General features: G+C 37.7%; 8 protein-coding genes across 14 annotated transcripts; 6 read left to right on the top strand and 2 right to left on the bottom strand.

Moving 5' to 3' along the window:
* Positions 1–7: 7 nt before the first annotated feature.
* dennd6b (DENN/MADD domain containing 6B) lies at positions 8–2,497 on the top strand. The gene is made up of 8 exons (XM_055161134.1): positions 8–117; positions 215–279; positions 349–438; positions 536–589; positions 660–769; positions 1,055–1,157; positions 1,246–1,320; positions 1,422–2,497. The coding sequence occupies exons 1-8, from the start codon at positions 9–11 to the stop codon at positions 1,542–1,544; spliced, it is 729 nt and encodes a 242-aa protein (XP_055017109.1). The 5' UTR covers position 8; the 3' UTR covers positions 1,545–2,497.
* Positions 1,995–5,505, bottom strand: gcc1 (GRIP and coiled-coil domain containing 1). 2 transcript variants are annotated; one of them, XM_055161133.1, is made up of 3 exons: positions 5,189–5,505; positions 3,928–5,072; positions 1,995–3,820 (listed from the first exon to the last, which is right to left on the bottom strand). In XM_055161133.1, the coding sequence occupies exons 2-3, from the start codon at positions 4,969–4,971 to the stop codon at positions 2,525–2,527; spliced, it is 2,340 nt and encodes a 779-aa protein (XP_055017108.1). In that variant the 5' UTR covers positions 4,972–5,072; positions 5,189–5,505; the 3' UTR covers positions 1,995–2,524. The 2 variants fall into 2 exon arrangements, with proteins under 2 accessions (XP_055017108.1, XP_055017107.1); XM_055161132.1 differs by having other exon boundaries at positions 3,928–5,045.
* A 64-nt stretch (positions 5,506–5,569) lies between these two features.
* On the top strand, positions 5,570–7,305 carry LOC110161907 (ADP-ribosylation factor 4). Its single transcript, XM_020926752.2, has 6 exons — positions 5,570–5,770; positions 5,917–5,997; positions 6,175–6,284; positions 6,355–6,426; positions 6,556–6,681; positions 6,765–7,305. Exons 1-6 carry the CDS (start codon positions 5,698–5,700, stop codon positions 6,849–6,851), a joined length of 549 nt encoding a protein of 182 aa, XP_020782411.1. The 5' UTR covers positions 5,570–5,697; the 3' UTR covers positions 6,852–7,305.
* On the bottom strand, positions 7,299–8,406 carry lamtor4 (late endosomal/lysosomal adaptor, MAPK and MTOR activator 4). The gene is made up of 4 exons (XM_020926753.2): positions 8,263–8,406; positions 8,047–8,130; positions 7,761–7,878; positions 7,299–7,526 (listed from the first exon to the last, which is right to left on the bottom strand). Exons 1-4 carry the CDS (start codon positions 8,263–8,265, stop codon positions 7,429–7,431), a joined length of 303 nt encoding a protein of 100 aa, XP_020782412.1. The 5' UTR covers positions 8,266–8,406; the 3' UTR covers positions 7,299–7,428.
* Positions 8,407–8,570: 164 nt separating this feature from the next.
* Positions 8,571–9,665, top strand: atp6v1f (ATPase H+ transporting V1 subunit F). The gene is made up of 2 exons (XM_020926649.2): positions 8,571–8,826; positions 9,228–9,665. Exons 1-2 carry the CDS (start codon positions 8,576–8,578, stop codon positions 9,427–9,429), a joined length of 453 nt encoding a protein of 150 aa, XP_020782308.2. The 5' UTR covers positions 8,571–8,575; the 3' UTR covers positions 9,430–9,665.
* A 129-nt stretch (positions 9,666–9,794) lies between these two features.
* zgc:193726 (uncharacterized protein LOC561161 homolog) lies at positions 9,795–12,050 on the top strand. 4 transcript variants are annotated; one of them, XR_008633183.1, is made up of 8 exons: positions 9,795–10,063; positions 10,200–10,238; positions 10,335–10,382; positions 10,459–10,506; positions 10,582–10,650; positions 10,770–10,942; positions 11,600–11,620; positions 11,690–11,742. XR_008633183.1 is itself a non-coding variant. In XM_055161135.1 (7 exons), exons 1-7 carry the CDS (start codon positions 9,987–9,989, stop codon positions 11,814–11,816), a joined length of 429 nt encoding a protein of 142 aa, XP_055017110.1. In that variant the 5' UTR covers positions 9,795–9,986; the 3' UTR covers positions 11,817–12,049. The 4 variants fall into 4 exon arrangements, 3 of the variants coding, with proteins under 3 accessions (XP_055017110.1, XP_055017112.1, XP_055017111.1); XM_055161135.1 differs by lacking the exon at positions 10,770–10,942 and having other exon boundaries at positions 11,690–12,049; XM_055161137.1 differs by lacking the exons at positions 10,200–10,238; positions 10,770–10,942 and having other exon boundaries at positions 11,690–12,050.
* Positions 12,051–13,769: 1,719 nt separating this feature from the next.
* On the top strand, positions 13,770–16,870 carry LOC110161633 (calumenin-A-like). 3 transcript variants are annotated; one of them, XM_020926419.2, is made up of 8 exons: positions 13,770–13,917; positions 14,331–14,549; positions 14,639–14,832; positions 14,934–15,100; positions 15,178–15,238; positions 15,372–15,571; positions 15,638–15,744; positions 15,851–16,870. In XM_020926419.2, exons 2-7 carry the CDS (start codon positions 14,332–14,334, stop codon positions 15,740–15,742), a joined length of 945 nt encoding a protein of 314 aa, XP_020782078.1. In that variant the 5' UTR covers positions 13,770–13,917; position 14,331; the 3' UTR covers positions 15,743–15,744; positions 15,851–16,870. The 3 variants fall into 3 exon arrangements, with proteins under 3 accessions (XP_020782078.1, XP_020782077.1, XP_055017113.1); XM_055161138.1 differs by adding an exon at positions 14,011–14,044 and having other exon boundaries at positions 13,822–13,917; positions 15,638–16,870; XM_020926418.2 differs by having other exon boundaries at positions 15,638–16,870.
* Positions 16,871–17,014: 144 nt separating this feature from the next.
* Positions 17,015–23,747, top strand: tnpo3 (transportin 3). The gene is made up of 23 exons (XM_020926401.2): positions 17,015–17,693; positions 18,250–18,450; positions 18,544–18,617; positions 18,698–18,854; positions 18,930–19,073; positions 19,192–19,367; positions 19,457–19,595; positions 19,685–19,831; positions 19,900–20,007; positions 20,087–20,178; positions 20,265–20,404; positions 20,501–20,692; positions 20,824–20,915; positions 20,999–21,075; positions 21,154–21,214; positions 21,295–21,435; positions 21,495–21,611; positions 21,704–21,798; positions 21,873–22,029; positions 22,139–22,306; positions 22,410–22,522; positions 22,770–22,848; positions 22,922–23,747. The coding sequence occupies exons 1-22, from the start codon at positions 17,574–17,576 to the stop codon at positions 22,828–22,830; spliced, it is 2,772 nt and encodes a 923-aa protein (XP_020782060.1). The 5' UTR covers positions 17,015–17,573; the 3' UTR covers positions 22,831–22,848; positions 22,922–23,747.
* The last annotated feature ends 1,253 nt before the right edge of the window (positions 23,748–25,000 follow it).

Genomic DNA, 25,000 nt, shown 5'->3' with positions numbered 1-25,000 from the left:
TCCTCAGAATGTATTTTCTAACAGTATATAAAACAATTCAACTCTTATTAGGTGATTTACCTAAACAAGTTAAGGTGAAGAAACTAGTAAAACTAAAATCACTCGATACTAAACCAGGTGGGTCCTTCTTAATTTTTAGTTCAAAACAAAAATATTTATATTGTTAATTAAAATAATGGCATATATTCATTTGCATTTATTTGCCTTTTCTTAGGCATTTACACAGCTTATAAGACATTTGTACACAAAGATAAAATTCTTATTAAAAGGCTACTCAAGGTAATATCAACAATGCACAACTATTCATTTTAGTATATTAACTTAATCTTTTTGAATATTATAATTTAGGGTATTCAGAGGAAGAGGCCATCTGAGGTGCAAAGTGCCATATTAAGAAGGCACTTGTTAGAGCTAACACAGAGCTTCATCATCCCCCTGGTAAATTACATTCAAAATCAGAATTTTATAACACTGTAAAGTATTTATTTACAATTATGATTACAATATGATTTCATATTTGTCTGTTGATTGTTAGGAGCGATACATGGCAAGCTTAATGCCCTTACAGAGATCAGTGACACCATGGAAGGTAAACAAGATGTACATGAATAATTAGATCCTCTTGGGAGATTCTGGTCACACATAATTTGTTTGATCAGACTCCTCCGCAGATTCGTCCCTTTAACCAGGATGAGTTCATGGCCACACTTAATCATAGTGGACCACAACTTACCTCCATGCTCAAAGGGGATTGGATGGGCTTGTACAGGTATGACAATAAATAAATAAATAAATAAATATATTATATATATATATATATATATATATAATATATATATGTATATATAAATATAAATAAATAAAATGATGTGAACAAATTCAGTTTCATATGTAATTAATTATATTTGTAAAAATGGCTATATGATATGAATGGATTACTGTTATATGAAAAGTACATTTTTGTATTTTAAAGAATTTATCGTTTACGGACTCTGTTATAGACAATAAACAACATAGCACAAAATGGTATTTTAAACAAAATACTTGTACACAGGAAATTCTTCAGATCTACAAATTTTGATGGCTGGTACCGTCAAAGGCACAAGGAGATGTCCCAGAAATTGGAGTGTCTGCACTTGGAGGTCATCTGTGACGCTGTAAGTGACGCTTCAATCTCCAGTATCAGAATGCATGAGTTATAAATCCTTCATACTGTTATGATGTGCACCATGTGCTCTGTTGCAGGATTTGATGGGTTGGACTAAAGACAAGTCTGAAGTGGAAATTGTAGATGTTGTTCTAAAGCTCAGAGAGAAAATGGTATGACAATTTAAAAAAAACATTTTTGTAACTTGTGTCATTTGTTGTAACAACAAATACAGTAGTTGCTATGTACAATTGTATGTTTGTATGTTTCATAGACTAAAGCACGACAGCAGCAGCTGCAGGTCAGAGACGGTGTTGTGGACAAATTGGAGACATTTATTGAATCCATCATCAGCTCACTACCAGAGGATCTTCAGACACTACTCAACTCAGAATAAGCGGGCAAAGCAGAGATTGTGGAATTTTGTTTCTCATTGCTTGTTTGGGGAGTGAAAAGTAAAAGAGGATCAAACTTAGCATTCAGTTGTTAATTGAATTTAAGTGTTTTGAAATGCATTCTGGGGAGACCTGGGGTTGCCTTTTAAATTGTTTACAAATGTTCCAGGTATTATTGCTACAATAAGAGCTTAGATATGAGGCTGTATTAATGGAAGCCACCACCAGTAAAGAGCACTGAAGTCTCAAGTATGAAAGACCGTAAAAACATAACAAAATTCAGAATTAGATGTCTGCAGTAATTGTTTTCCTTGGCTGGGGATTTTCTCAAAACAATATGTATTTTAGCAATTTTTAAGTGTGAAATCAAAGTTTTGTTTGCCTCAAAACAAGTTCCATAGACATAAACAGCTGTATGTGGTCAGATCAAGGGGATGAAAACTGCTAAAATATAGAAAATTGTATAGTTTACTTTAATCACTTTTTATTTCAAGGCTTGGATTTAGTAAGGGTGAAAATGTATTGGACATACATACATACAGGTTAGAAAATAATCCACTCCATTTGTTTTGTGCCGTTTTAAAATGGAAAACAACATTGTACAAATCTCTGCAGATGGTTAAAAGGTAAAAAAAAAATGCCATTATTATGAATGAGACTAGAATTATATTGGATCTGGGAGACAATGTAGTCTCTTATAAACTGATTTTAGGCAACACAAAGCTAGTCAGTAATCACACATACACATGGCTTAAAATAGTGCAAGAGGCACGGAATGTCCAAGTTACAACTGGACATGTAAGCTAATGAAGGATAAAGGGAGTCTTCTGAAATCTGAAAAAGATATGCATGTCAAAAGAATTTCAGTGTTTTATTTTATTATATGACCAAATGGATGCCAAGTTGTAGTTATTAAGTTATCTGTTATTATGCTAATAAACGTTTCTATAACTTTTGCTGTCATAGATTAAGAGATAGATGCCTATCTCTTTGTAGTGCTCCACCATGGTCCCATCTGCAGTCTCAACACAGTCTGTTTTTCTTGGGGGCTGAAGTGAAGGATGGTGAGGATGGCACCAAGTGTCTGTTGACGACCACTCGCATCTTGGAGAGTTAGAAATTTAAAGATAACATTTTTCAGATATTCCAGATTTGCACCCTCCCGACTTTGGTCTCTTAGCAGTTTTTCAAGTTGATCTCTAAGATCAGCCACCTCCTCGTCGTGACGTTCTCCATTAGCAATGAGCTTGGCCTGAAGCTGGTGGACATCTTCCTCAAGCTGGTGTTTCTGACGACGCAGCACTCCTGTCTCCACCTCCTTTCTGGCCAGTTGCTCTGCATATAACAGTATAGTGGGTTCATTGGGTGTGGCCCGCAACAAGGCCTGGCTGATGATGTCCTCCTCACTATACCCTTCTGTCAAGTCCTGGTTGTCCACTGGGCCTGTGCCATCACTGCTGTGACATCCTCGTGGAGAGAGGCTGTAGCTCAAAGCCACCGCTCTGAGGTTTTCCAGCTCTTTGTCCTTCTCATCCAGCAGGGCCATGGTCCGCTCTCTCTGTTTGTGCAGCTCTGCCTCTAGTTTAAGGAGGTTGTCACGATGCAGAGCTTCTAGTCGCTCCACTTCTTGTTTATGACTGTGCTGTTGTAAGATGGATTGTTGCTGCCGTTCCTCTAGCTCCTTGTGGTGTTTGGCCTCAGCCTCATCACTTTGAATGCGCAGATTAATATATTTCTCTTTGAGTTCAGCCAGCTGATCTCTTACCTCCTCCAGCTCTTTGGTCTGGGAACCATCTTTAGCATTCTTGTTCTTTAGCACCACTTGTGCCCTCACTTTGTAACGTTCAAACTCCTCCTTCACCTGTCTGAGTTCTTGCTGGTAGTGCTGTACAGAGGCTTTTTCTTTGCACAGCTCTAGATCAGTATCCATTAGAGCTTCAATGTTTGTAGTCTGCTCTGGGTTCCTCTGCGCCGCCAGCACAAGCAGCTTTTTTACTTTTTCCAGCTTCTCCTTAAGCACTGTTACATCCAGCTGGGTTTCATCTACAAAGATATCCGAGGGCACCCTGCTTGAAGCAGCAATGGCCAGCGTCTTGTTTTCCGTGTCTAGCTGAAAAATTCTGTCCCTAAGTCTCTGAATAGTCTGCTGATCCCTTTGCTTTGCCTTCTCACAGGAGCCAAGCAGCTCAGACAGCTCAGACACCTGCTGCTCTAGTGCTGCCACTCTCTTCTCCTCAGCCTGGGCACGCTCACGTTCACGTTCCTCCACCTCACACACCTAAGGACAATATAAAAAAGGAGATCAGTATTTCATTTCTTGAATAGTGGTTTTACCAACAAGTAAAAGCCTTTAGCTCAAATTAAATATAAATAGAAACAACATACCTTTTTGTTCTCACTCTGCATCTGCTGCTGATGGTGCTTCTTGAGCTCTGTTAGCTCCTGCTGAAGTTCCTCCACTCTGGGATCAGGTTTCTTTTGAATCTCCTCAGCTGCCTGAAGTCTTCTCTCCAGCTCAGCTTTCTCCTCCTTTAACAGGTTTAGGTGAGCCTCTGACTCTGCCCCTCGGTCTATAGCCTGAGATGTCAGCAATAGAGCAGCTGTGGCCTCCTGAAGCCGCAGCTCTGCATCTTGGCGCCTCAGTTCTGCATCCTGCCTCAGGGCTCTCTCCTGCTGCAGGAGCTTCTGCAGCTCTCGCAGCTGTTGAGCATGGTCTCCCTGCTCCAAACCCCTCTCATGCTGCTGTGTAATGATCCGAGCGCGGCTCTCTGCCAACTGCTCCTGCAAAGTCTGAATCTCCAATTCATGTTGTTTCTTCAAACTTTGAAGCTGCTCTTGCAGGTCCTCCACCTCCTGCTTTAGCAGTCGTTTGTCAGCCAAAAAACTAGATTCCATCCGGGACTTCTCTTGAGTCACTGTTGCCAGAGAACTGGTGAGAGTGCTCAGTTGAGCCTTCAGTTGAGCAACACGACGATCAGCCTCTGCACCTGGTGGAGGAGTGGCTCTCTGCTGCTCTCCACTACTGCTTGTTGAGCTGACTACGCTCTCAGCACCACTAGCCTCAGCAGGTGGCTCTGCCTGCTCCTCTTCACTTTGGTCCTCTCTAGCAGAGTTACTTGTGATATTTACAGGTATATCCATAGATGCTGCAGTATCAACACTGTCTTCACTGTGCAGAGAACAGCGATCATCAGGCAGATCAGTCCTTATGTCAAGATTTTGCTGAGTTCGGTCCACATCCTGAGAAACTGAGAGGACCTTAAGGCTGGCCTCCAAAGCCTCTTTTTCTTTCAGCAAACTCTTATATGCACGCACCACATCTCTAAATCGGGTCTGATACTGTACAAGCTGCTTTTTCTGAGATTCTACAGTTTCAAGAAGATCCTTTCGGCTGGGCCCACCCCCAAAACTCATCCCAAACTTTTCCATGGCTCTTCCAAAGTGGCTACGTTTGTTGTTTTAACATAGAAGAAACATCTTCCTAGATCCGCTGGTCTCCCCACCTAAAACGAGCAATAAATATACACAACCTGTAACATACGCATTAAGGATGTATCAAATTGTTTGCAAGGAAGGACATAAACCATAAGGCGCACTGTCAAACATTTTTTTGAAATAAGCTACTGCAAAGTTTCTGTAATCTTACCAGTGGTTGTTGATGTTGTCTGTATCACGCAGGAACTCAAGTATTATAATTCAAAACTTGAAATGTCGCTTGTAAATGAAACAACTTAGAATAAACAATATAAAATTACCGACAGAGAGGCGATTATGTGGAAACAGCTGCCATGACACTTCAAACCGGAAGTGGAGAGGGGTAAACGGCTGGTGCGTTTTGAGCATGGTTTATGAAAGATCCATAGTTTACAGATTGCAGGAATTTTATAAGCGCAAGTTGATTCAAATTGTGTAAACTATTTTGTGGTAAATATGTTAACACTTTCCTGAATGTATGAAGCCATTTATCATATAATTTGTAATTGTAAATAATGTGACGTGGTTTGTTCCGCGTTGGCCTGGACGTGGCAACACAAACTGCCCCTCCCACTGCTGCAGTCCTCATCCTGGACCAGTTTGACAGCTTCTACTAGGGCAGTTTAACTCAAGTTGTCACTGACGGCTTTTTATTTTCTGTTACTAAACTTGGACCTTTACATGAAAATGGGTCTCACTATCTCATCCTTGTTTTCCAGACTTTTTGGCAAAAAACAAATGAGAATACTAATGGGTAGGTAGGCTATCTAAGCTAAGCTAACTAGCAAACGACAGTGGAACGTTTACATATCTGTAGTGTGTATGTGTTCATATTTTTAGTTGATATTTATAAGCTGAAAATGTAGACCAGTTCAACGCGGGTTATCTTTACCGTTTCAGTTGGTCTGGATGCCGCTGGAAAAACAACCATCCTGTACAAACTGAAGCTTGGCGAGATTGTCACCACTATCCCGACTATTGGTAAAGTTTCTCTAGTTTTTGCCACTCGTGTTTTTTGTATTTTGTTTTTTGCAACCATCCTCGCATTTCCCTTTACGAAACAATTATTTTTTGTTATGTTATGCTTGCGTGTGCTCTCTTAGGTACTGATGAAACACATACTTCAGGTGTAATATTTTTGTTGTTCTTTGTTTTTAGGTTTTAATGTAGAAACTGTTGAATATAAAAATATCTGCTTTACGGTCTGGGATGTTGGAGGTCAAGACAAGATCAGACCCCTGTGGAGACACTACTACCAGAACACACAGGTACAGTCACAGACATAAGGGTGTCTTTCAGAGAGAAAGCTGCCATTCATTAAAAAAAATTATGATTTAGGGCCTCATCTTTGTAGTGGACAGCAATGATAGGGAGAGAATTGCAGAAGCAGAAGAAGAACTTACAAAAATGGTATGTGGACTTATTTGGCCTCCTTTCCTCCTTTAACACCTTTATTACAATGTTTTGTTTTTTCTCTAACATTAAACATAGTAATAGTAGAATTTGCATTGAATATTTTCTTATTTTCTTATGTTATAGATTCAAGAAGATGAGTTGAAAGATGCTGCTATTCTGGTTTTTGCTAATAAACAAGATCTACCCAATGCAATGGGAGTGAGTGAACTGACAGATAAATTGCATTTGCATAGCAGGCGAGACAAAACTGTAAGTTGCCATATAATTAACTGTACAGAAGTTAATTATGCGTTTATGTTTAGGTTTTATAACAGTTTTTTGTGTCTCTTTAGTGGTATATCCAAGCAACATGTGCAACGGAAGGAACTGGTCTTTATGAAGGTTTAGACTGGCTCTCAAGTGAGTTAGAAAAGCGGTAAGACTACTATAAAGGACGTAAGGAGCAATGCCAAAGGACTATTGGAACAGTGCAAAAGATTTCAAGGTTTACAAAGTGATTGAGACAGGGCACAAAATGTAATTTCTTTAAGCATTTTTTTTTATTTTAAAGCATTTAAAAGTAATGGCTTGGACTTCCAGGTCACCAATTTTCCCATCAACCAATTTCTTTGCAGATGATTTAAATCAGAATGAAGAGCAGCCATTATTTTATAATGTGCAATGACTCATTCCATTCCTTTGTAATGTGAAGTATTGAGACAGCAATTAACATTTTCTTTTAGGAGGTTTTGTTGAGTTAATATTTGGGTGTTGTCCATCAACAATTTAACTCAAACTATGGCAAATCGTGTATTTGAGCAAAGAAATAATATGCTTTCAGTCTTTGTAATTCAAACTAAATGCTGATGTAATAAATAATGAAATACTTTTGAAGATCACTGCATTTCACTTTATTCTAATAAAGTTATACTATGAAACACAAAAGACAAAAAAATTTAACAATATCTCAAGTGTAACAACTGGACCCTAATGAAGCCCACTGCTCTCAGTTTTTGTTCATACATTGACAGGCTCTCTCTGGTTTTGTTGTCGTTTTACCACAAATACTTTCTGTGCAGAAATGGTCACTGTGTAAACAAAGTCATCCAGGATCACTGTGGGGGGAAAAGACAAACAATTTTATTGTACTGTTAGATAATATGGAGTGATATCTCTAGGTGTTTTAAGAAGAAATTTCTAGATTAAGTTTATGTTTGTAAACCTTGGACCATAATAGTAATTCTGCCTTCATATGCTATGGAGATAGTGGCAAGTTTTTCAAGGTCTATTGATTTTGATTCCATAAAGCTAAATGCCAAATCTAATTAGAGATTCTATTTACACTTTACCTGACATCCTCTTAAAAGGTACATCAGCTGATCCTGATAACCTGAAGCGGCTTGCTGTTCGCACCATTTGCATCATTACACCAGCCGTATGTTCATCGTTCTCCAACTCTCCTGCAGACTGGGAAGGGGGAAGAAAAAGTAACTCTTTTTATTGCAAACTACAAACTATACCTTACTGTTCCTAAAAGCAGTCTGTTCAAATGCTATTTTCAGACTACGCCTAACTTATGTGTGGTAAAGGTATACTCCATCCAAGCGTGTTAAAATGTGCGGAAAAGTGTCTTACAGCTAGAACTCCGTCTTCGCTGATAACCAGATAGCCGAGTTGGTCGGGGATGCGCTCCAGTCCAGCTGTCAGAGCCGCCGTGGTCTGAAAACGAGTAGGGAGATGCTTAAATAGTCCTTACACAACAACCTAAAACTTTGATACACACATACGGTAGATTTAGCACGTTATTTAACCTAATTAATGCGGTTAAGATGTAAAACTGCCTCAATATACCATGTTTTTCAGTAGGATTTAGCTGTTGTTGTTGGTCCTTGGCTTCATTTCCTGTGTGACATTCACGTGACTAATGATGCCTTCGTGTCACATTGGTGAAGAAAAATCCATGGCCACGGCACCTCATTTATTTTACTGTGATGTTGGTCGCGTAGTTGTTGTTTTTTTTTTTTTTTTTTTTTTTTTGGTTTTTTTTTTTTTTTGGGGTTGTTTGTTTTGTTTTTTGCTGCTGCTGAAAATAAATAAATAAATAAAAAATGCACTCATGCAGTCCTCTTTCTCCTGTAGTCCCTCTACTAAAACGGAAGTAAAGATGTGTCAGCTGATCCGCTCACATGATCTGGAGGATTCATCACTGAGCCTCATCTTGTCCATTTTACATTTCCTTTTTAATCATAAATTACCAATGGCCGGCCGCGGAAAGCTCATTGCCGTGATCGGTGATGAAGACACTTGCACCGGTTTCCTACTCGGAGGCATCGGTGAACTCAACAAGAACCGCAAACCGAATTTTCTGGTGGTGGAGAAGGACACTAGCATCACGGAGATTGAGGAGACGTTCAAGTGAGTGTGCGTTTGTGGCAACATCTCTTAGCCTAATGACCACGTTCCGAAATGTAGCAAAAGAACAGATTCGTTGTATGTGCTTTTTGGAAGGCTATTATGGTACAGTGGCTTCTGTGACAGGAGTCACGGATTCAGGCCTGTGGCCTCACAGCGTGAAAAAGCACCCAGTGCTCCTTTTGACAAAATAACCACTAGATGGTGCCGATAGTCATGTCAACTACTTAAAGACAATGCAACTACCATACCATTTGTATCTTACCTGTTTCATTGGGTAAAAACACTTGCAGTTGTTCTTAATGAGATTCTCTTCACTCTGACTTAGTTTATGGTTGTATTGTTAAATTAACTGATAAATTAATTAATCTGATTTAATTAAATCCTTCTATTTGTTCCAACAGGAGTTTCTTAACTCGTAATGACATAGGAATCATCCTAATCAACCAGTTTATTGCAGAGATGATTCGCCATGCCATTGATGCCCACATGCAGTCCATCCCAGCTGTTCTGGAAATCCCATCAAAAGAGCACCCTTATGATGCATCCAAGGACTCCATCCTGCGCAGGGCCAAGGGCATGTTTTCTGCTGAAGACTTCCGATGAACACCGTCCTGTGTGCAATGTGTACTTGATGTAAATATTAAGTGGATGTTCCATGAAGAGTTAGAATTGTGATTTAATTTTCTTTACTCTTTTGTGATGTCCTAATGGAGTTGTCCTATGTGAGATAGTGACTGAAAAAATATGTGTTAAAATATGATTGTCTTGTGGATTTAATTAATAACTTAAACCATTCAACTGTTGATGCAGGTAATAAATGACAGTGTGTGATACTGAAATATGTGTATTTTTGGTGCTTTCTTTATTTTAGTTGGACAAGCAGGCAGAGTCCTTTTTTAACTTTGTGTTTATAACTCAACATACAAATGTTTGGAATGGGTCCAGTTCTCATGCTGTTGGGTTGATAAAGTAACCCAAACAATGAATCAACTCTCAGGGTCAGCGTCACTCAAACTGCTGCATGCACGACCTTCATCTGACCTTGGCTAGAGGACAGTTTTACGTAAACTTGGATTTATTGGAGGTGTGACCTCGGTTTTTAGGTATAAATACTTTGAAAGAGTTGCTTCGTTTGCCTCAGATTAGCATCCAGCAGCAAGATGTCCCCAACAATGATCCTGGTGCTGACAGCGATGGTGACTTGTGGCTTTGGACATCCACTTCAACCGGCCCATAAGTAAGTTTAATATCATATGAGTCATGCATTAAAATAAACTGTATTGTATATTACTGATTTTGTTACCATAGCATTATAGCCCCACCAGATCCTTCATACAACACATTTTTGCTTTGTGTTACACTTTTTTATACAGATCTGTTGAAAGCAGTAACTATCTCAACAAATCCTGGGGGTCTGCTATTAAACATCAATTAATTCTTTATTTATTACAATTAGTAAATTAAACCAAGTTAAAGTGTTTAATTTATTTTTTGTTATTTTTTTTAAGGAATCTGTTTTCAAGCACTTCAAACTACACAAATGTTTCGCATAATATGTAAGTAACACCTTTGCAATTTAATGTCCCATCTTTTTATGTATACCTACATGGGCTGCATGTTTTTCTTTTCAAGGAACATGTCACAAACCATCAAGAACAAAATGGATGGCTTTCAAGTGGGGTGAGTTCATAGAAAATATCTGTGAAAACCATATCAATTCAGCTTACATCTAGTCTATCTTCTTCGTGTTTTCAGAGGAGACTCCCCATCACAGACGGCAGAGAACAACACAGACGCTGTTTCCTCATCAATCCCCAGAAGCCTGTAAGAAACAGCTATATCATAGTATATTTTTAAATAAAATGTGAAAATCCTTTCACACACCATCTGTTTTTCTTATTCTGTATTTCTATATCTCTCCTCGTCGGCTGTCTTTTCTTCAGTCCACCTATGCTGAATGGTTGCCCCCTCCCCACCTGTCTGACTGACAACCTTGTCTCCTCTCTTCAAACTGGAGATGAGATTGCTGGCAAATCCACAACTGATCCCTTAGGAAACGGAAAGAAATAACACCTCTGGATTAGCTCCTCAGTGTTGACAAACAATGTTCTTAAAGGTGCACTGTGTAACTTTTCTAGTTGAGGGTCAACTACCTGCTTGCCTCCATAGAGATTTTTTTTTTGTTTTTTTGGTCTGAATATGGCATTAAACTTGCCTAGATAAACAGGTGACACCCCAATGCCAAATTACAGATAAGTTCTTTGGAAAAGCAACCCTGCTCAAAGTAATAGCCATACAAAAACATATGAAATTGTATAAATGCATGTTAGATATGTTTAATGGCATATAATCTGGAACATTTCAAACAAAGCAATATCTCCACAGAGATAAACCCCACTGGAAAAGTTACATATGGCACATTTAACTCAGAGCTGTTTGTTCCATTGTTTTCATCAACAGGGTGTTATTATGGATTTTGCAGAGATTCCAAATGATCAAAATAGCTTTGTTGTTTTGTTGTCTTTTACAGAATCAGTTTAGCATGAGGTAGAAATTCTGTTACTCATTACTCAAATATAACTATTTTGATCACACTAAAATAAAATAATAGGTCTGTTTTTGACTCTCAAACTTGAGTAGGTTTCCTAGTAAACACACAGATGTGTGTAGGCTGATATTGTTCAGGCAAACTAACATACTTGGGAAGCTATTTGTTATGCTGCATGAATGTTATTATGACTGATGTTATGTTTTTATCTCTTGTTTCTTTCAGGAATAATTCAACAATACAAAGGTAAACGTTTTGCAGTTTGTTTTAAATGGATATATATATTTTTAATGTGATCACATATCCACATTTTAGATTTGCTGTCAGCTTTGCCTGTGACCTTAGTCTCTGTGCAGTTTCAAACCTGGCTCATTCCCTAAACAGCGCAGGAGATCAAGTTGCCGAATTTGACACTAAAGATCCTTTGAGTCCTGGAAAGTAACAAAGAACAACATCATCAATAAATATGCCGACTGTGTTAGATTTTTTTTTTTTTTAAGGTCTGAACTTTTTGTTTGTCATTCCTTTAGAGAGCGTGAAATATTTCAGATTCTTATGTGTTACTATAATTCACACTACACTAGCTACAAATGCATTTGTAAATTTTAATAAACTGATATTATTGGACAGCATTATTTTTAACTTAAGCTTCATTAAAACCTATCCTGCTTAACTTGGAATCATGTTTCTAGTAACTGTATGTAGCTTGTGCTCTTCCGATTTTCAAAAAGGTACTACAATCACAACTGAATTTATTGTACTTTACCCTGCATATAACGGACACATGCAAATTTGTCTCGTACTATATGGACAGGCCATGCCTCAAGTGAAAGCTCAGAACCTCCTGAAATCACTCACTGAGCTACAGAGGCTGCACTAGCACTGATAATGATCTGCTGCAGGTATTGGGGTTTAGGTAGTGAGGTTTTGTATTAGATAAGATAAGCTGTGTTAGTCAAGCTTATATCCTGCATTTTCTGTATCACGATAGTGGCTCACTTGATCTAGCAGCAGAGCTAACCTGGTTCGGAGCAGGTTAAGAGCCCCTGTTTAGATCAGATCTCTCTCTGCACATATTATTTATTGATTGGTGCTGTACTATGAGCGTGTGGGCAGGTGATGATGGCACACTCCCAAATGGGGGCAAGGGCTAGATTTCCCTATTTGTTCTTTGCCATGAAATATCCAAAAGGCAAATTCACAAATCTTGAACCTGGTATTATTGACTAAACCCAAGAATTCAATGTATTAAAAAAATAAATAAATAAATGTATATATATATATATATATATATATATATATATATATATATATATATATATATATAATTTTTTTTTTTCTTAGCTGCCTTCCATCTGTATGATAAACACTCTCCATCACTTATAATCAGTTAGAAACATAAGCGCGCAGACGGAGACTTAACTCACTTCAACTAAATATGTGAAAAGTAGATTCAAATGAGCAATGACCTCTATTTAGTTAATAATAATAATAATTATTATTATTATTTATTTTTATTTACTTGTTAATTTTTGTCATGACTGTATAAAGTGGACTAAGAGAGTGTGATGTCACCCGTAGCGTTCGGCTCCAGTCAAATGAAGCTCACCAAGGGCAGTAGTTATGGCGACTTTGGGGCCGAGTTACATATTAGGAATAGGAATTTATTTACGAATACAATAGCGAAATAAAACCGTAACCGCTTCTGTGGAGCTAACCATTGTCCAGGTGCATCATGGGAATCCAAGACATTAATTGCATTAATTATTTGTTATTTATTTACTGCGATTGTGCGGGACACCCACGTAGTTTTGACGCTGGAACATCAAGTCAAAAACACTCATCTCATTTCTACGCTATTTCGTGCCTTTATTATAGATCCATGGGTGTGATGCAGAACTAAAAGCTAGCCTTTAAACCTCTTTGTGACACTCTCTGAGTTGAGGTTCAAACTTTGAGAAGCTAGTCACATAGCCAGCCAAATAAAGCTAAGCTATAGCTAAGACTATGTCCAACCAGTTTCGTAGCATATCCCTCATAGGAGTACTTATGTTCATTTAATTAACTCAATTTAATATTTAAGTTTTCGTATTTGTTTTTTTCACCGATATGTACATAAAATGTAAGTCTAAAGTCTAAGTCTAATCAAGTAATATAGCCTACAAAGAGATCTGCCAGTGTTTTGACTTTCACAGTGAAGCACTTGCCTAATTTGTTACATGTATCTGTCTAGGAGTCTGTTTCATCATTCTCGCGGCTCCTCGACAACGTGGCATGCTCAACGGCATGAGCTGTACATGGGTTGGTCTATGTTACCAACCCATGTACAGCCCAAACGTTGGTTTCTATTGGCTCTCTGTGAAAATGGGCCAATAAGAGCTCACTGCAGACTGAGAGAGGTGGACCAATCAGAAGGGACGATGCGTTTGAGGTGGACGCAGATTGGTTAAGGTTGAGTACAGCTGCTGTCCCGAGGTTGGATTTTAAAGCTAAGTAAAACTCCGTAAGAGTGATAGAGAGCAAAAAGTCGAAGAATCAGTAAGGTAAGTCATCTCATTATACATTAAAGTGACACATTATTATATTTAGTAAGAGAAACATGGTGGTCCGTTTCATAGTATTTTTGTAACCTACAGACATCTTTCTGAATTGGTCGTGGCATGGCTGCAGGTCAATTTTTTCCTTAGGATAGACATTACTGGGAGTTCCAACCAAAAACAGATCCATGGTTCCAAAGTTCCCTAAAAACGACTCTGAAGCAACTCTCAAAAGAGTGACAATAGCTTTCTTTCTTCCAAAATAGGGCATTTTACTCAAGCTAAACTCCAGATAACTACTGTTAGTGCTGTAGAACCCAAGAAAAATGCTAAGCAAAAAATAAATAAATATTGATTTACTTTGTTTTTTGTTTTTGTTTTGTTTTTTTGTTGTTGTTTTTTTGTTTTTTTTTTTACAGAATGATGCGTTTTCTGATCATCACCATCTGCCTTTGTGTTGTCTACTGCCAATGTAAACCCACAGAAAAAAAAGAACGTGTTCATCACGATGAACCACTGAGCAACCTTAAACACGATGACACCAAAAACTTTGACTATGACCATGAGGCCTTCCTTGGCCATGACGAAGCCAAAACCTTTGATCACCTCCCTCTTGAAGAAAGCAAACGAAGACTGGGGTTGGTATAACAACAATATTTAGATTGTATATTCCTTGTCAAATATTTTTTCATTAATCTTTACTAACAATAATCCACCCTATTTGTAGCATAATTGTTGGAAAAATAGATGATAACAAAGATGGATATGTCACAGAGGAAGAGCTAAAAATTTGGATAAAAAAGGCTCAACAAAAATACATTTTTGATAACGTTCAGACTCAATGGAATGACTTTGACACCAACAATGATGGATACATCGGCTGGGAAGAGTATAAAAATGTAACCTATGGAAGCTATCTGGGTAATACAATCTACGTATGATATTATCATATTGACATTGATTTGGCTCTCTTTGTCCTGTGAAGTAATATTTAACCAATATTGCACATTTTTGCTCTCCAGACAGTCCTCAGGAAGACACTGACTTTAACTATGCCCAAATGATGCAGAGGGACGAGCGTCGCTTTCGCATGGCTGACAAAAATGGGGATCTATATGTCAATAAAGAAGAATTCACTGCATTTCTCCACCCAGAGGAGTTTTCTCACATGAGGGACATTGTACTTCAGGTAATTAATGATATAAGTTCTTTTGAATCTTTGTGCAAGAATATAGCCAATTAATATATAAGCACTTGTTTTACCAGGAAACTATTGAGGATATTGACAAGGATGGAGATGGCTATATTGACCTAAAAGAATATATTGGTGAGTGTTTTCAATAATCATTAATTTTTTGTTAGACTCAATGCAAGTAAATACTGTAGTAACTACATATGTGTTTCAGTGAAAATGTAGAATTTATTCATATAAAACTGGAGCTAAACTGTGTGTTCTGTAGGTGACATGTACTCACCAGAGAACGGAGAGGAGGAGCCTGACTGGGTAAAATCAGAGCGAGAACAGTTTGCTGAGTTTAGAGACAAAGATAATGATGGGAAAATGGATAGGCAAGAAACTCTTGACTGGATACTGCCAGAAGACTATGATCATGCTGAGGCAGAGGCTAAGCACTTGCTGCATGAAGCAGATACTGACAGAGTATGTCTGATCCATATATAATTTTAAATTTCTTTCAGTAAGTAATATTTTGTGTGTTTTTTCTAGGATGGCAAATTAACAAAAGAGGAAATTTTGGAGAAACATGAAGTATTTGTTGGAAGCCAAGTGACCAACTTTGGGGAAGCACTGATGCGACATGATGAATTTTAAAGGTGGTTTGTTAGAGAACTTCGATTTCTGTGCTGTACTGAGCTGGCTGTGAGAGCCCACAGTACAGCACAGAAATGGAATTTCACTGAAATGGAATTTCTCTAACAGGTATAGCATGGATGGTTTTCTTACACACCACTCTCATTTTGGGGAGCAGTTTACCAAGGATTTTTTCAAGTTTTTTTAAATGTGTATTTGCCTTTTACTGGTGCTGTTACAAAGAAAAAGGACCCTTGATTGGATATTTATTTATTGCCATGTCATATGTTTCAAAATGTTTATAAGCATTAATGTAAGGTGCAATTTATATTATTTGAACAATAGTATGTTTTTATGTGTATAGAATTTTATAAATTCTAAAAGAATATTGTATGATTTTTATAGGATGTCTTTTATATTTCGTTTCTTTTAAATTCTTTAAATTGTACAAAATGTCACATTTGGTTGGTTATTATTTAAAGACTCTGCCAATGTGATTTGTACTGTCGTTTAAGCCACTATGAGTGATGCCCTAACATATTGGTTTGGTATTTCTACACAATGCTTTTTCTTAATGATGCCATCATTGAAAAAATAACGAAGTATACCAGTCCTATTTGTAGGAAAATAACCTCACAACATAATACCACTGCCTCCATACTTTGCTTTAGAAATGGTGTTTCCAGGCTTTACTTTTATGCTTTACAATTAGGCTTTATGCTTTACCTTTCTCAAAATGTAGGCTAATACTAGACAAACCATATATGCTTGTGTAGCTTAGTGCTTCTTGTTTAGCTTTGTTAGGTGTAACCTCAACTGACCTTTAATCATGAAGGTTGTTAGTTACTCAAAAGTCAGCAGAAGGCAATATGCCTGTCTCTTACACAATGACATGGAAATAACTATTTTGTCTGGGAAACACAACAGTGTGACTCAGCGGTCCACCAACCCATGGGCGAGAAGTTCAGTTGTAGCCTGGTCTGCAAGTCTTATTCCTTTTATTCCTTATGTGTATTCCATAGACTCAAATGTGCAGAATTGCCAAACAAGGAAGGTTTGCTCGCAGTGTTGCTATTGGCCTACAGGTAAGGCCTAGATTTATAGTCAATGTGTGAAATAAAATAAAATCCTCTTTATTGTTTACTTGAAGATGCACTATGCTGGTCTCTGTGGAAATATTATTTCTTGTCTGGAATGTTCCACTGTATGGTAGTTGGTCTAGCATTTATTCTGTGTTTTTATAGCTAGAAAATACTTTAAAAGGCACCATGAGCAGAGCCTTCTCTTCACAGAGTTGACCTTTATCTTGGTTTGTTGGCATAACCTTCCTGTCTACATGAAGATTAGTTACTGCCAAACAATCCATGGAAAGCAGTGGACCCTCCACCAGAAAAGTTACATAGTGCACCTTTAATAAATCAAATATATAAAAACACTGGAAAGAAAAACTGTTAACTGAGCTGGAAAACAGTCAATTTAACCTCAGAACATCTGCTTCAAGGTTTGTGTGACGTAGAGTAGTCAAAGACGTTACTAGCCCAAGTGCAGCTGAGAAATATGCATTCACGTGTGTGAATAAAACAAAACAGAACTCTGGGTATTTTTTGATGTGTGTACAACACTATAACAGGATTATTATCTCAAAACCATGGCTCAAAACACATATTTTCTAATATGGCCCTTTAAGACCAGCGGAACCAATGTCGACATCTTCGTTTCTGTACGAACGGAGTCGAGGATGCATAGGGGAAGTCAGTGTGAGATGGCGGTCGACTGTGGGACCGATTAGAGATCTGTACAGTGGTGTGTTAGTTAATTTTGCCTTATCGTACGCCTGTTTGTGGTCCCAGTCATGGAGGGCGGTAAGCCAAGCCTGGCCTTGGTCTACCAGGCGGTCCAGGCTCTGTACCACGACCCAGACCCGTCGGGGAAGGAGCGAGCTTCAGTGTGGCTCGGGGAGCTTCAGAGATCGGTGAGAAGCTGAGATGGCTAGTTCCTTAGCAAGCGTAAAAATACCAGCGACCTGCCTGACAACAAGCGATGTATTTATCACTGATTTGTATCCCAATGACCTGTACTATATGTTAATAAAACAACAATAAATCCCATCGTAAAGAAACAGTACTGTAATGTTAGCATCCACATAAAGCTAAGCTATCAATGAATGGACCAAAACACAAACACTGATGTGATGTGCCATTATCCTTTTACCACTTTAATCCACTTTATTTTTCTTCAACTGAAAAAAAACCTCTTATTCTTAATACATACGCTAGATAAATGACTTCGACTACATTTTTGTGCGCTATTCCCAGTGGACACACCGGTTTAACCTGGTGCACAACATAAGTATACTTGCAGCCTAGCATACCAGTGTCAGAACAAGGACCCCTAATACGTCGTTCTCTCCCCACCGTTTATTTGTAAACTGAAATTTGTCTCTGGCAGAAAAAAGTATGCCGTTTTAGTCATATACATTCTTCTTTATACAACGCTTTGTAATTTTTAAAATAATATTTTTTTGTCAGATGTACGCCTGGGAAATCTCTGATCAACTTCTTCAGCTCAAACAGGATGTTGAATCCTGCTACTTTGCTGCTCAGACCATGAAAATGAAGATCCAGACGTCATTCTTTGAACTCCCTCCTGAGACCCACAATGCACTGCGTGACTCACTTCTGACCCATATCCAAAGTCTGAAAGACCTGTCACCTATCATTGTCACCCAGGTTGTATTATTGTTAAAATTAAGTTAGTTAATATAGTGAGAAAGATTCTTAACATGACTTAGTAATGATTGCTAAAACTGTGTTTATTTTCAGCTGGCCTTAGCCATTGCGGATCTTGCTCTTCAAATGGCTACATGGAAAGGATGTGTTCACACACTAATAGAAAAGTAAATTAAAAAAAAGAAAAGTCAAGTTATTAAATTAAAGCTGTACAAAAATGGAACTAATTATTATATTTTATTTTTAGGTATAACAACGACATCAGCTCAATGCCCTTTCTGATAGAGATTCTTACTGTGCTTCCTGAGGAAGTCCACAGTCGCTCTTTAAGAATTGGAGCAAATCGTCGGACGGAGATTATTGAAGATTTAGCATATTATTCAAGCACAGTTGTAACTTTGCTGGTGAGTAGTTTTCTTAATTGTTTGTGGCATTTTGTCCTAACATCTACCAATACTTTACTATTGAAAATATTTCAGACTTCCTGTGTGGAGAAGAGTGGTGATGATGAGAAATTATTAATCAAAGTATTTCGTTGCTTGGGAAGCTGGTTTAATCTCGGTGTTCTTGATAGCAACTTTATGGCCTCTAATCAGCTGTTGATGGTGCTCTTCCAAGTGCTGGTAAGAAAACATCTATCTTTAATTTTTGCACAACTGATTGTACTGCACTTTTGTAGTGCTCTGCTGTAGATAGTTTGTAGAAGATTTTCAAAAGTGACATCATTTTACCCAATTACAGCAGAGGGATGAGACCTCAACTAACCTCCATGAAGCAGCATCCGATTGTGTTTGTTCTGCCCTCTACGCCATAGAAAATGTGGACACCAACATGGCTCTTGCTCTACAGCTTTTTCAAGGTGTTCTTACTTTAGAAACGGCCTATCACATGGCAGTGGCCAGAGAAGATCTGGACAAGTATGATAAACAATTTTTATGTACTTTCACTGAGATTTATGCATATTAACCAACAACTCATCCAAAGGCACTTGTGCTTGTGTTTTCAGGGTGTTGAACTATTGCCGAATCTTTACGGAGCTCTGTGAAACATTTTTGGAAACAACTGTCAGGAGTCCTGGTCAGGGAATGGGGGATCTGAGGACCTTGGAACTGCTGTTGATTTGTGCAGGACACCCACAGTATGAGGTTAAAAAAAAGCTGTACATTGTATATTGTAGTTATTGTCTAGTGGAAGACTCTGTTTTGTTTAAATTTTCATTTTCATTTTGTTCCAGGTGGTGGAGATCTCCTTTAACTTTTGGTACCGTCTTGGTGAACATCTATATAAGATCAATGATGTGGCCCTTCACAGTATTTTTAGGCCTTATATTCAAAGATTGTTGCATTGTCTAGCGCGACATTGTCAGCTGGACCCTGATCATGTAAGAGCAAGCAGTCAAATTGCAAAATGTCACATCTTTTGTCATTATAACGCCTTTGTTTCCCACAGGAAGGAATACCGGAAGACACGGACGACTTTGGAGAGTTCAGAATGAGGGTCTCTGATTTAGTTAAAGATGTTATTTTTCTTGTGGGCTCAATGGAATGCTTTGCGCAGGTTGGTGCAATATAAGATACATGTGTTATTTTTATTTAAAGAGGATTACTTGTATATACATTTTAAAATTTGCTTCCAGTTATATTCCACATTAAAACAAGGAAATCCACCCTGGGAAGTAACTGAGGCTGTTCTTTTCATAATGGCTTCAATTGCCAAAAGTGTAGATCCGTGAGTGTCAAATTGTATCTCAATTATTTTGACAAAGTCTAACATATAAAACACAACAGCAATGAATGTCTTTTCTTTCACTTTAGTGAAAACAACCCTACTCTGACAGAGGTTCTTGAGCAAGTAGTATTGCTTCCAGAAAATGTGCATATGGCAGTTCGTTATACTAGCATAGAGCTGGTTGGAGAAATGAGTGAAGTGGTGGACAGGAACCCCCGTTTCCTTGGTAAGTTTAATTTAATGTTTTTGTTTTTTTTATTGAACTATTATGCCATGTTGCAACATGTGGTTCACACACCTTATCCCTTCTCATTCCTTCCAGATTCTGTTTTAAACTACCTTATGAAAGGTCTAAGAGAAAAACCTCTAGCTTCAGCTGCAGCCAAGGCAATTCACAATATCTGCTCCGTGTGCAGAGATCACATGGCTCAACACTTCCAAGGACTTCTGGAAATAGCACGTTCTCTTGACTCTTTTGCTCTGTCAACAGAAGCTGCAGTTGGCCTGCTCAAGGGTAATGATATGATCAATATTTCAACAAAGTAAAGTGAAGCTTGGTGGAAGTAAAGCTTGTAGAGTGTGCAAAATAACTATAATCAGCTCTTAGTAGTTTCTTAATAATCTGCATCAATTCAATATGTGCAGGTACTGCGCTTGTTCTGGCTCGTCTTCCATTAGAGAAAATTGCAGAGTGTCTCAGTGACTTATGCACTGTTCAAGTTATGGCGCTGAAAAAGGTGGGTATTACTGTACATGTTAGTAAAATATTATAAACTTAATAAACTAAATTGTAATAACTTGTATTGTTGTAAATAATCAGCTTCTAGTAGAGGGATCAGCCAATGGTAAATCAGCAGACCCCACTGTGTGGCTTGATAGACTTGCTGTTATTTTCAGGTAATGTCACAAATCATTTGAATACATTCAAATATTGTACAAAACTTTGAGGATGACTTAAAAAAAAATGTTTTGCAGGCACACAAACCCTATAGTGGAAAATGGGCAAACACATCCCTGTCAGAAAGTTATCCAAGAGGTTACTCACTTTTCTTTTCTTTTTTAATGGGTTTGTATATGATATAATATATCTTACCCTTTACTGATGACCATTTTTAGATCTGGCCTGTTCTGTCAGAAACTCTAAACACTCATCAGGCTGATAATAGAATAGTGGAGCGATGCTGTCGCTGTCTTCGATTTGCTGTGCGATGTGTTGGAAAGGGTTCTGCCTCTCTGTTGCAACCTCTTGTCACACAGGTAAGCTCTAAAATAGCATTACATTTTGATGAATGTCAAGTGACAAGTCTATTGTGTAGATGGTGAGTGTGTACCAAGTGCATCCACACTCGTGTTTCCTGTACCTTGGAAGCATCCTGGTGGATGAATATGGAATGGAGGAGGGATGCAGACAGGGTTTACTTGATATGCTGCAGGTGAAACTAAAATATTATAGAAATGGCAAATGCATTAATACATGTGTAAGGCCACATTAAATATTTTTGTTTTTTTTTTTTTATCTTCTCAGGCTCTGTGTATGCCAACATTTCAGCTATTGGAACAACCTAATGGTTTGAGAAATCACCCCGATACTGTAGATGACTTGTTCAGACTGGCTACAAGGCAAGTTCTGTTAACTATACAAGTTCAACAGTTGCACACTTAAATTTAGCTGATTTTAGTTTTTTGGTTTATAGGTTTGTCCAGCGAAGTCCTGTCACTTTACTTAGTAGTAGTATAGTGGTCCACATTATTCAGTGTGCCATTGCAGCCACTTCCTTGGATCACAGAGACGCCAACTGCAGTGTCATGAAGTTTGTTCGAGACTTTGTCCATAGTGGAGTAGCAAAGGATGTGAGTTATGAAACATCTGTTGTACTATATGTAACCTATATTTCATATTTTTACTAGTAATAATTCACTACATGATTTATCTTCAGTCGTAAATTAACTTTTTCTCTAGCATGAAGAAGACTTTGAGGTGAGAAAGCAGCTCATTGGTCAGGCCATGGAGCAGCATGGTCAGCAGCTGGTCACTCAGCTAGTGCACTCGTGCTGTTTCTGTCTACCCCCATACACACTGCCAGACGTTGCGGAGGTGCTATGGGAAATCATGTTTTTTGATCGACCGGTGAGTGCAATGTAGGGTTGCAACAATCAATCAACTAATCGTGACTAGTCAATTATTAAAATAATCATGCTGCATGCATCTTAACATTTTTTGCATTTGTTAGACTTTCTGCCGTTGGCTAGAAAATGCTCTGAAGGGTTTACCAAAAGAGACAGCAGGAGGAGCTGTGACTGTCACGCACAAGCAACTTACTGATTTCCATAAACAAGTCACCAGGTAAGTACTGAAATGCATAATTTCCATTGGGCAAATCAAGTGCTCTGTGTAAGCAGATATTTGCCACTAAGACAAGTTACAACAGTGCTGTTTGTTCAGCCCCTGGGTGGTTTCTGTTTAGGCAAGTTAACTTGAGGGGTGGAACACGGAAAAACTTAGTTTAGACATGTCAGCTGATTTGGTTTAGAATTTTAATTCAGTATTTGATATAAACCTTTTATGATGCAAACTTTTTCTCATTATGTAGTGCTGAGGAATGTAAACAAGTGTGCTGGGCCATCAGAGAGTTCACCCGGCTCTTTCGATAGCTGTTTGGATAACATCAGGTAACCACAACATATCCATAATGTTTTAACCACTTTTTTAGTTTTGGATTTTTAAAATGCTATCTCCCTCCAGGTTATTTTTCCTTTTGCTGACATTAAGTAAGCATAATTCTGCTAAAGCAGAGGAGAAACCCAAAGGGACCCAGTCACAAGGGAGGCTGGACATTGAATGTGACATCAATGAATCGCTCTCAAATGGACTAATGGGTGATGATCAGCCCCCTGTTCCCACTAACACCACCTCCCGCTCAAGCCTCCACTGCAGCAGGCGCTTGGGTGGGTTGGACTCAAAGTCGACACGGTTAAGTTCAGTGGGCAGAGAACTGATTAAACAGGATGTGCCTGTCTACAGTTTTTAAAAAAAAAATAGATGATTTATTTTTGTCTTATAAACTCGTCAAGTTGCTTATGTTGTGCCATACAAAAGAGCCAAATCAATCCCCTAATGCTCTTTGGCTAATCAGGTGATGTTCACCTGGAGAGATGAAAATCCCAGAAAAGGCTCACTGTTGGTTCGGCATCACCTTTGACCTTTTTAAAGTTGTCTTATTTTAGTTTTATCACAAAGTTAAGCCGTGACAGGGTGAAATCTAGAAAATAACATCACTGGTGATTTAATCTTGTTATCAACAATAAAACGAGTGAAACAAGATGTGGAAAGTCCTTCTGTTTAAAGTTGTTTCATTGATAATCAAGTGTCAAAGAGGATTAAATCCACGATAAATCTCAGATTTAACTAATGCAACAATTGGAAATATTTCAGTGGTTACATTATCATTATCATTATACAATGGGGTGTACCAGTTAAGCCGTGACAGGGTGAAATCTAGAAAATAACATCACTGGTGATTTAATCTTGTTATCAACAATAAAACGAGTGAAACAAGATGTGAAAAGTCCTTCTGTTTAAAGTTGTTTCATTGATAATCAAGTGTCAAAGCGGATTAAATCCACGTTAAATCTCAGATTTAACTAATTCAACATTTGGAAATATTTCAGTGGTTATATTATCATTATACAATGGGGTGTACCAGAACAGACTGCCAACTGCAAATAAGATGTAAAAAAACACATGTAGATCTTGGACTGCTGTATATTCACAAGTTCACATTCATTTCAAAAATATTTGTTTTGAAAAGGTCCTCACAAAAACCTTAATCAGATAGGAATTGCCTGAAGTATGAATATTCCAATGGATATTGGACATTTTGAAGTTTTATTTCAGTATTCCATAATATAGTTTGAAAATTAATTTGGAATATAATTATGGAAATGCAATTTCTAATGTGATATTACAAAATTGTATGGCATTTCCCAAAATCTCATGCCAATGTAATTCAAAATGTTTATATATTATATTGCAACTTTAAATTGTCAATTTAGGTTTGCCTATTTAAATTTCTAATTTATTCAGTATTGATTTAATTTAGACTGAAAGTAGGTTAGAAGCTTCAAAATACAAAATTATATATATTATATTTAGAAACAACATTTAGAAAGTGAAAACCAAACTCACCCTTAACTTCTATGATTAAGGACTTGAACTACAGTGGCAATTCTTAAAACAGGGCCCTAGAAACTGGTTAGGTATAGGGTTGCTTTGGTTCTACATTATATTCTTTATTGTTTGACTTTTCATGAGCTACTGCTGTGAATGGAATTGTAACTGTTAAAACCTACATCCTGCGCCCAGTTTCCCTGAGACACAGCAGCTATTGTGATCTCAGAGTTGACAGAAAGTGTTTTAAGACACCATTAATCATGTTTTTTTCAAGTTACGCTACAACTAGTTTTTGTGTTTTTGCAGCCTTTGTATTTTTCTTTAAAACATCAGCTACTCATTTTGGTTTTAAAGGATCAGCATATGTGAATGTTTAACAAAATACAGCCATTTTTATTGAACATTTTAAAACTATACAAATAATGGTGCAAAACATGTTGGTCACTTGCCATGTAAAATAACTATTGCTCCAAACTTGCAACATTTAAGTTGAGCTTATTCCTCACACCAGGTACGTTGTCAGAAATGTCACAACCAAAGAAAGTACTTTTTATGTTTCTTTTTTTTTTTTGATCTAGAGTATGCATTTCATCTTGCAAATGACAAAATAACTAATCAAATCAAACAGATTTTAGCATGATGGGTGATGCA

This window comes from Boleophthalmus pectinirostris, unplaced genomic scaffold, assembly GCF_026225935.1.
Source record: "Boleophthalmus pectinirostris isolate CB_2022bp ecotype Guang Dong unplaced genomic scaffold, ASM2622593v1 HiC_scaffold_35, whole genome shotgun sequence".
Classification (NCBI taxonomy): Eukaryota; Metazoa; Chordata; class Actinopteri; order Gobiiformes; family Gobiidae; genus Boleophthalmus; species Boleophthalmus pectinirostris.
This window is presented reverse-complemented; position numbering and strand designations above follow the sequence as displayed.